This window comes from Pistacia vera, unplaced genomic scaffold (assembly GCF_008641045.1).
Source record: "Pistacia vera cultivar Batoury unplaced genomic scaffold, PisVer_v2 Contig252, whole genome shotgun sequence".
Classification (NCBI taxonomy): domain Eukaryota; kingdom Viridiplantae; phylum Streptophyta; class Magnoliopsida; order Sapindales; family Anacardiaceae; genus Pistacia; species Pistacia vera.
Genome location: NW_022196060.1, coordinates 275,263 through 284,453, shown reverse-complemented (window position 1 = coordinate 284,453; position 9,191 = coordinate 275,263). Strand labels below are relative to the sequence as shown.

Below are 9,191 nucleotides of genomic sequence, written 5' to 3'. Positions count from 1 at the left end.
AAAAAAAAAAAAAATCGATTTCATGTTAGGATTAGTGCCTGTATAAACCGGTTTCCTACTAACTTGAAAACTTCCATGAAATTCAATAGGCAAATCAGGATATCTTGCGTTTGAACATATATCTTACAAGATTTTCATTGTTGCAAAGCAGTGCATAGTTGTTATCAACCAAATACTTAGTTAGTGTAATAAAGGCTTTGGTCTTTAGTACCATTCTTGGATATTCTATTCTCATAAATAACACAGCCAAAAAGGCGAACTGGGCATGCTTCAAATGTTCCACATATAATTCTATCAAATTTTATTTTGAAGTAACGAGAAAGACTTATTATTTAAGTTGATATATAGGTGAATTACACATATCTTGTACAAACCTGAGAGAGCACAAACAGTCCTCGTTTCATTAATTTAATCTATAACCAGAATACAACTTTCCCTGCAAATGCCAAAAGACCTCAATTACAGATCGATCTTACCAGCTAAGTACCATGAGTGCATAGCAAGGCTGCCAAATGACATAATATTAGCGAGGGATGATAACCCATGAATCATCCCGAACTTCTTGTTCATGGCTGCAAGCTTTGGATTAACCTTTGCAACTTCCCTGTTTTTAGTCCACCCAACTTCATCCCCTATGTTTTCTTCCCTCTCCACTTTGTGCCTTTGCTTCATCATCTACAAAACAAAAAACAATGCAAAATCACATATCAATAAAATTCTAAAATAGCCCATCAAAAGAAGGCATATAATTCAACTATCCTCATTGTAAAAAGAAAAAGACTTCCAGAACTGTTTCATCAAAAACTAAACAAGCAGCCTTTGAACTCAAAACCACCAAGTCTAAAGTGATCCTGAACGAATGGAAGGAACAAACGGTCTCACAGAGAAGCTTATACGTAAAATAAGACAAGACCCTAACAGTTGGGAAATCGTGGAATGAAACAATTCATAATTATGAGCCTCACTGCATATCATATAAACGTCAAAAGAAAGTGAAGAATGATGAGTAAGTTAGTTACCTCAATGGTCATGGGAGTAAATACAAACAAATTGGTGAGATTGAAAGCAAAAGCAGAGAGTAGAAATCCGAGCTGATACTTTTCATTAGTGGAGGATGACTTCCATGGATGTAAATACGCAAATGACGCCACTGATATAGCGCAACACAATCCCACCATGGAAAAATAAGCCGGAAACATTTTGCTTTGTAGGTTACCAAACTGATGCCTCGGTAGATTCCTAATTTCATTAAGGAAAAAACTCCATGTTTCTTAATCATCATTTCAGAAAAAAAAAGAAAACAATAATAATTGTCCTGCATTGGTTTCTACGTCAATCTACAAAAGGAAAAGCATGGATCGATTAAATATTTCTTTTTCAAAAATTTATATTATAGAATTAACATTATTTACACTCAATTAAGTCTCTGAATTATGCTAGGTTAAATTATTATTTTACAGAAACACACAATACCCTAAACAATCAAACATAAGAAAAAAGGAAGTGTCAAGTGCGGAATTGGGGCTAAGAAGAAGAACGTACTTGAACATAATGATGCCGCCGATAAAGGTGACCCAAAGAGCCGCACCCCAAGCGGTGGAGAAACAGAGTAGATGAGCCAGCTTAAGGAGCGTCGATAGCTTCGGGGAATTCAAACCCTTCGAATTCGATCCAAATGTTTCCGGAGAAAATATAACTCCGATGGCTAAGAAAGCCACTGCCCCTAGGAATCGTGTTAACCAAGCCATTACCTCTCTCTGTGCCGGAAGAAGAAGAACAACGCTTGAAGAAGAAACTGCTAGGTTTTATACTTGATAAGGGAACACCTACCAAGTTTACAAAATGTGATTCAAGACGGTTCGTTGACGGAACTGCACGTGGCTACATCTTATCGCGCCACGTCACTAAAAACAGTGTTTGTCTCAGCTATTTTCGCTTGCTTCTTCGGTGTCTTCATAAAAGTTAAAACGGTGGTACGACAAATTACCTTTTTGCCCTTTTAGTTTGCAATTTGTCTATTTTTTTTTTTCTATCTGTTTTTTCCTTTTTCATCTTTCTTAATCAATTTGACTCATCTAAATCTCAAGTCTCAACCACTACGACACGATGGGCGATGGCTCATTAAATTTGGAATAAGTTTACGTCCTGAGGTTAAGTTTAAGTACATTTTATCCATTAAAATTATATATTACACTTTGAAGCAACAAAAGTAATTATCCCAGCATAAAATTTACTGTGAGTAACAGGGGAATTTTTTTTTTTTTTCTGACAAAAATAATAAAATCATTTTTAATTTCATTTATGATGCTAATTCATGCTTAGGTATTCTAAAATCAATCGACTCAGGATCTTTTTCAAGGGTAAGAATGGACAATTAAATTGGTAATCGAACTGATGCATTAGATCAATAATACCCACTAGGTTTGTTCATTTCCAATGCGTGGAGCCTTATTCAGCATGTCACGTGGAGACACCGCGTGCAACCACGAATTTCCGCTCCCGCCAGTGCACCAAAATTGAACATTTTATTGAAATTAATAATTCCCTCCTCTCAGTATTTCCTCCTTCCTTTACAAGTTTTGACTGTTTTGTTATGCACTCACTTCACTCCTATACCCTCTTTCATTTTAGATTCCACAACACAACACTCTTCCTTTATACATTTTCTCTTCTTCTGCAAATTCACATTAAAGTTTTTGTTTATTTCCCCAAGGTATTTTAAATTAAAGCATGGAAATCGATTCCTTATCCAAACCGTTTCTTGGCGTCCGTTTCGTTCTATTTGGATTCGACCCAATCAATGAGCATCAGGTATTTCGTTCTCTTCTCTCTATCTATTACTATTCAGTGTCTGTTAGCAGAATTGATTGAATTGTAAACCATTTTTATTTGTTTATTTATTTGTTAAATTCGCACCAAAATCTGCAGGTTCGGTCGAAGGTAGTTCATGGAGGTGGAGTTGATGTTGGCCGGTACGGCCAAAACTGCACTCACGTGATTGTGGATAGGATTACTTATGTAAGTCCTGTTTTTGATTTTACGTAGTTGTCGATAGATTTTATTTTCAGACTTCTGAGCATGCTTTAATGTCTGCTTAATTGGAAATTAGAGTTTATTTTTATTTGTGCGCTCGTGGTTTCTTGTTATGATTCACTATTTATTATCAAAATTGAGTCGGTGTTTACTCTTACTTTGCGGTGTAGGACGATCCTATCTGTGTTGCTGCACGAAATGATGGAAGGACACTCATCACATCATTGTGGGTTGATCATAGTTATGATGTTGGAATGCCTGTTGATGCTAATTCAGTGAGATTCTTATTCATTTTCTTTTTTTAAGGAATATTCACTCTGTTCACAAATAAGCAAATATTTTGTACTTACTATTACTATGGGTAGTCAATTTCAGTTCTAAATTCAATTGTGTTCTTCCCTCCAGGCGTTGAACAAACCCATCTATTGTGAATATTTCATTGGATTTTGTCACTTTTATTCTTTTTCAAATTCTTCGGATTAGGTTGACAAATAATGAAAATGCGTATCAATCTAGTATGAATTTGTGGAACATATGTTATATGCAATAATGCAGGGTCTAGAATATTCATAATCGCTTCATTCACTTTTACTTTTTTTACAACATGCTTCATTAGTTTGGTACCTGAGACTTCTATTTCACTCTCTGTGTTAGTGCTACGTGCAATTGTTGTTAACATTTCATTTGTGCAGGTTATGTACAGACCACTTAAAGATTTGAATGGAATTCCAGGTGCCAAAGGTTTAGTTGTATGCTTGACTGGTTATCAGCGACAAGATCGAGAAGACATAATGGTATGTGATTCCCTTCCTTTTTGCCGCTTTATGACTTCTGATTGTTTGATTTTGCCCAGTGTTTGAGTAAATTTTTCTGTTCTCAGACAATGGTTGGCTTGATGGGTGCATTATTTTCTAAACCACTGGTGGCAAACAAAGTTACACATCTCGTCTGCTACAAATTTGAGGGTATGTTTTTGATGTTTTCATTATCCAAAGTCATGAAAACTATCTGTCAAGTACTTTTGTAATTTGCAATGCTCTCATCCATCTCATCAAGTCTCTTTTGTTTTATATGGTTTGTTGTTCATTGGATCTAGGTAGCACAATGCAGATAATGTTTCTGTTTAATTGAACTGTGGGGGTTGACTGGTTAATCTCTCACACGTATTATCTGCATTGCATTCTACATGAAGCTTCTCTATAAAGACAGTTCATTTTGTTACATGGATAAACTAGTTTTTTATGATTTACACAGATGATAAATTCATATTTGCTAAATTTTCTCCTGACCAGGGAGCATTATTAGAATGGTATTTTAATGAAGCTTTGTTAATTTATACAGGTGAGAAGTATGAGCTGGCTAAGAAAATGAAGAAGATAAAGCTTGTTAACCACCGTTGGTTGGAAGATTGGTATGATTATAGATTTTATTTTTCTGTCATGTTTTGAAGCGTTGTTGTGCATACTAATGAAATACCGTGTAATTTTTTAACACTTATATACGTAGGGGTATTTTTTAAATAGTTTAACAAAGATTTGCTGCATCATTCTTCAATGAATTTTTTTTTTTTTTTTTTTTGGTTCTTTTTTTTAATCTTACTCACTCTTTTCTGTAGTTTAAGGGATTGGGATCTTCTTCCAGAAGCTAACTATGACAAGAGGTGAGGTATTTGAATATTTTGTTCTCTTTTCTTATGTTGCACTAAATGTATCTATGCATTGGGAAAGTTTATCATCTTTTTCTTGTGCGATAAAATAAAATTGTATTTGTTAACTATAATGTAGCTAAATAACAATTTGGTTTTTTGAAATGCATATGTATATTTGTAATATTCTGTTTAAGAGTTGAGTTGGTATAAAAGTATGTATGTTTGGCCTGTTATTTCTATAACTTATGAAATATGGATAGAATTAGACATCTTCATGACATGCTATAGTGGGGCGAACATATATTTACTTTTATTGTTTACTTATTGAACTCTTTAATTGACTTATATATTATGTCTAAGGTTCTTTGCTTGATTTCTTAATTTATGGCCTTTTGCTTTTCAAATGCTTCTCTGGCAAGTTCAAGGTGCCATAGGAAAATATGGTGAAAGGATTTTTTAAAAGTAAGAATCCACTGATTTTATAGTGATTCTTCTTCTCACAGTGGCTATGAATTGGAGATGATGGAAGCTGAAGCTAAAGATTCTGAAGAAGAGGCTGAAGATGTCATTTTGAAGCAATTTGGTGGGAAAGACATGAGTAAGAGTCCGCATAATTTGAAAGTAGTTGTAGCAAGTGCCCATCAATCACCAAAAACAGCAATGGAGGTGCCAAAAATGCTGCTAAATTCAACAGTACCTGCAGATCCTTCAAATGTGAATGCTAAGGACATATTATCAACTCCTGTCAAAGTGAGTGGATCTCATCAATTCCCAAGTCTTGATAATGTTAATGTTCCTGAGGTGTGTGGTTTGCAAGACTCTGATGCTTTTAGGGATCCTCTGCTTGAGAGGACTCCAAATTCTACAAGAGTGAAAAATGATTTGGCATCTACCTCTGATGGAGCTGAATTGCCTCCTTGTTCCGAGTCAAAATATTCTGTAAGTTACTTGAGGAAAACCCCTTGGAAATCCCCATCCTCAATTTCCGTTTTAAAAGTATCTGGCAATATAAGTGGATCTCCTGAAGCAAACCTAGGTGGATTCAAAGTCAATGAGGTTCTTGTCACCAGTTCCTCCAAAGTTGAACCGGAAGAGGCCAGAACTGCCACAGGTTATGTTAAAACTCCTCAGAGAAAGGGTGAATCATGTCAGGAGGCAGAGTCCAGTGGTTGGTTACCTGCAAAGAGTATGACAAATATGTCTAGTGCTAGTTCAAAGTCGCAAAAGACGAGTCATAATGCAACAGCATGCGGCAGAAGTCCAATAGTCACTTATAGGACTAAAATTTTGGATCCAAAATCTCCCGCATGTCAGCCACTTGAGAATAATAACCATTTCTCCCTTCACAATAATTATACAGATGACACTGCTGATTTGAATTCTGCACTTAATCCCCATGACGGTTCCTCTTTTTTTAACAAGAAACCACCAACCCCTGATCTGCCTTCCTTTGAAACTATGACCTTTGAGACTGGGCAAAATGAAAATGCTGATAAGGCCCCTCAATCGTCTTTCAGAGGACTGAAAGAGTCCATCTTGGCAACCAAGCTTGATATTGAAGCTCAGGCAGGCGAGCCACAGAATCAGCAGCATAACATTAAGGTTTCATCACCCAAGGATAGAGATTTCGAGATGGAGAAATCACATACACCTGTTGACTTGAACTCAGTCCAAGGAGGAAATCATAAGTTGATTGCAGGGCCACTTAGGAAGAAGATGATTGCCAAAAAGACATTGGGTTCTCGACATGCTGCTAATCAAAAGGGTTCCATTTACTCGAGTAAAATTTCCTCCCTAAATGATCCTGCAGTTTGTTCAAATGGGGGAGAGGAGAGAACCGATCAACAGAAGTTGACTAGGGTCAGTGCGACGTCCGCTCCAACCAGAAGTGTTGAAGCTGTAAATGAGCTGGATATAAATGCTGTTACAGGATGTGATGATGCGACTAGTAATAAGACTAAGCCCATGGATGATGAGACTGAGTCTCCTGATGAGAAAGATGAACTTGACAAGCAACTAAACCATGAGAAGTCTGGGGTGGTTGAATTGATACAAAAAGAAGATACAATGATGAGAGTAGAACCTGGAGATAGACATGCAGCAAATGGTACCAGTAAGAGTTCACATGATGTAATGGCTGCAAAGGAAGGGACGAATGGAACTGAATTGGGAAAGACAGTTTGCCGCAAGAAGTTTGACACTAATGAATCAACCTCGAAAGTGGAGAGTATGAAAGGGAAACTAAATATAAGGAAAAAACGGCCAGCAGGTAAGGCCAAGTCAAAGAATGTACCTGCTGATGTGGAGACGGTGGAATCTAACAGAGATGTGGATAAGGAAGATACCGTGAATGAAAATAGAACAGAGGAAGGTTCTGAAATGGATAAAAGTGTGCTGCATCCTGGAAACAAAACTTGTGGTAGCACTGTGTCTGTAATGGAGAACTCCATGGAAGCGGAAAAGGAAAACAGGCCAGTTGTCAAAAACCAAACTTCAAGTTCAGGTGTTCGGAAATCAGTTCTTAAATCTTTTAAGACACCAGAGAAGGCAACAACAATGCAAGAAGTTCCAAACAGATGGAATATTGAACCTGTATGGTTTATATTGAGTGGACACAGACTGCAGAGAAAGGAGTTTCAACAAGTTATAAGGCGTTTGAAAGGAAGATCTTGCAGAGATTCTCATCAGTGGTCATACCAGGCAACACATTTCATAGCCCCTGATCCAAGAAGAACAGAGAAGTTCTTCGCGGCTGCTGCATCTGGAAGGTGAAGCACCTCGTCAAACTTTGCTTATTAGTTTTGACTAAATATTGTCTCCTATAAGTTGATATATGGTTTATTCTCCACTTGGCATATTCTCTGTGAAAAAACTTTCCTCTTTTTGCGGATAGTTGCAGATATCAAGCATTAGCTATCTTATCCTCTTTGTTCTAGCAGATGGTTGATTTGATTCTGTCTTGTGTGCAGGTGGATTCTTAAGACAGATTATTTAAGTGCTTGTAATCAGGCAGGGAAGTTCTTGCCAGAGGAACCTTACGAATGGCACAAAAATGGTCTTAGTGAAGACGGTGCTATTAACTTAGAGGCACCAAGGAAGTGGCGGCTCTTAAGGGAGAGAACAGGTCATGGTGCCTTCTATGGAATGTGCATTATTGTGTACGGAGAATGCATTGCGCCACCTTTGGTATATATTTTTTCCAGTCTTCATTTTGGTGAAAATTTTTTTGCATTCAAATTCTATCATATCTCCTCGTTGATATGTATTTATTTAGTAAATTGTCGTCTAAGTGATAGGGTTTCCTTTAACTAAATAAATGATGGTCAGAGTTAGCTTCCGTTTGTCCTTCTGAAATAATTATCTTCCTTATGGTCATCCAGGATACTCTGAAGCGTGTAGTCAAGGCTGGAGATGGGAACATATTAGCAACTTCTCCCCCTTATACTCGTTTCCTCAAATCTGGGGTTGACTTTGCAGTTGTCAGTCCTGGCATGCCACGTGTTGATTTTTGGGTCCAAGAGTTCTTAAAACATGAGGTACCCTGCGTAGTGGCTGATTACCTAGTGGAGTTTGTCTGCAAGCCTGGTTATTCCCTTGAGCGACATGTGCTATACAACACTCACGCTTGGGCAGAGAAATCTTTTGCTAAAATGCTCAGCAAGGCTGAAGAAACAGTCGCGGACTTAGGTCCTCCAGATAGTTGTGACGACAATGATATAAGTTGCCAAGTTTGTGGCAGTACTGATAGAGGAGAAGTTATGCTGATATGCGGTGATGAAAGTGGTTCTGTTGGTTGCGGGGTTGGTACCCATATTCACTGTTGTGATCCTCCACTTGAAAATGTTCCAGAGGAAGATTGGTTTTGTCCCAAGTGTACTAGAGGCAGGATTAATCCATCTAAGAAAAGGAAAAAGGGGTCTTCATCGAAGAGCGAATGATTTCATCTCTTTTAGTTTTTGTAGAAGTATGCTATCATGTACATTTTAGTAGTAACCAAGAAGGTAGAATTTTCTCATTGTAGGACTTTCTGAAGTTGATTTTGTAGTGTACCATGTCGGATAATTGTTCATAATTATTTGTCAATGCCATTTGTATAATAATTAATATTTCCCGTATACAAGTTAGACGGGATTAAGACATTATACTTGATGCTAATAGAATCTAGCTGACAGACTACCTGTGCATTCACATTATAATTCTGGGATGCAATATCATATCTTTTAATGTTGATCCCATCAAGCAGTAGGAATAAATCACCCTTACAAAGGATATTGCGCACCAGCTTTACTGGTCAGAAATACAATTTCTCTTGAAAGTCATAGGTAAATGCATCGTTAAAATATTGGGCTTGAATGGAGGCCCAAAAAGTTCTTTCTCTCTGATCCAATTAACAATTACTTTACTGAATTTGGTACGAATGGTATTCTTTATTTTAAAGAGTATATATTTTATATAATGAGGAGTATCTTCATTAATTTCTAAATATAAAAAATAAAATTTTTATTTAAAT

At 36.9% G+C, this 9,191-nt stretch overlaps 2 protein-coding genes across 3 annotated transcripts; one reads left to right on the top strand and one right to left on the bottom strand.

The window, feature by feature from the left end:
* Positions 1-286: 286 nt before the first annotated feature.
* LOC116132433 (transmembrane protein 205-like) lies at positions 287-1,804 on the bottom strand. The gene is made up of 3 exons (XM_031418079.1): positions 1,543-1,804; positions 1,020-1,239; positions 287-675 (listed from the first exon to the last, which is right to left on the bottom strand). Exons 1-3 carry the CDS (start codon positions 1,746-1,748, stop codon positions 460-462), a joined length of 642 nt encoding a protein of 213 aa, XP_031273939.1. The 5' UTR covers positions 1,749-1,804; the 3' UTR covers positions 287-459.
* Positions 1,805-1,850: 46 nt separating this feature from the next.
* On the top strand, positions 1,851-8,858 carry LOC116132432 (BRCT domain-containing protein At4g02110-like). Of its 2 annotated transcripts, XM_031418077.1 has the most exons (11): positions 1,851-1,973; positions 2,714-2,811; positions 2,929-3,018; positions 3,204-3,308; positions 3,726-3,827; positions 3,914-3,998; positions 4,375-4,444; positions 4,649-4,693; positions 5,185-7,449; positions 7,651-7,867; positions 8,062-8,858. In XM_031418077.1, the coding sequence occupies exons 2-11, from the start codon at positions 2,731-2,733 to the stop codon at positions 8,617-8,619; spliced, it is 3,618 nt and encodes a 1,205-aa protein (XP_031273937.1). In that variant the 5' UTR covers positions 1,851-1,973; positions 2,714-2,730; the 3' UTR covers positions 8,620-8,858. The 2 variants fall into 2 exon arrangements, with proteins under 2 accessions (XP_031273937.1, XP_031273938.1); XM_031418078.1 differs by lacking the exon at positions 1,851-1,973 and having other exon boundaries at positions 2,646-2,811.
* The last annotated feature ends 333 nt before the right edge of the window (positions 8,859-9,191 follow it).

Coding starts and splice junctions, on each gene's coding strand:
- LOC116132433 (XM_031418079.1), bottom strand. CDS start 1,748: ATGGCTTGGTTAACACGATTCCTAGGGGCAGTGGCTTTCTTAGCCATC. Junction 1,240..1,542: donor GGCGGCATCATTATGTTCAA/GTACGTTCTTCT, acceptor TAATGAAATTAG/GAATCTACCGAGGCATCAGT. Junction 676..1,019: donor TTACTCCCATGACCATTGAG/GTAACTAACTTA, acceptor TTTGTTTTGTAG/ATGATGAAGCAAAGGCACAA.
- LOC116132432 (XM_031418077.1), top strand. CDS start 2,731: ATGGAAATCGATTCCTTATCCAAACCGTTTCTTGGCGTCCGTTTCGTT. Junction 2,812..2,928: donor ACCCAATCAATGAGCATCAG/GTATTTCGTTCT, acceptor CAAAATCTGCAG/GTTCGGTCGAAGGTAGTTCA. Junction 3,019..3,203: donor TTGTGGATAGGATTACTTAT/GTAAGTCCTGTT, acceptor TTTGCGGTGTAG/GACGATCCTATCTGTGTTGC.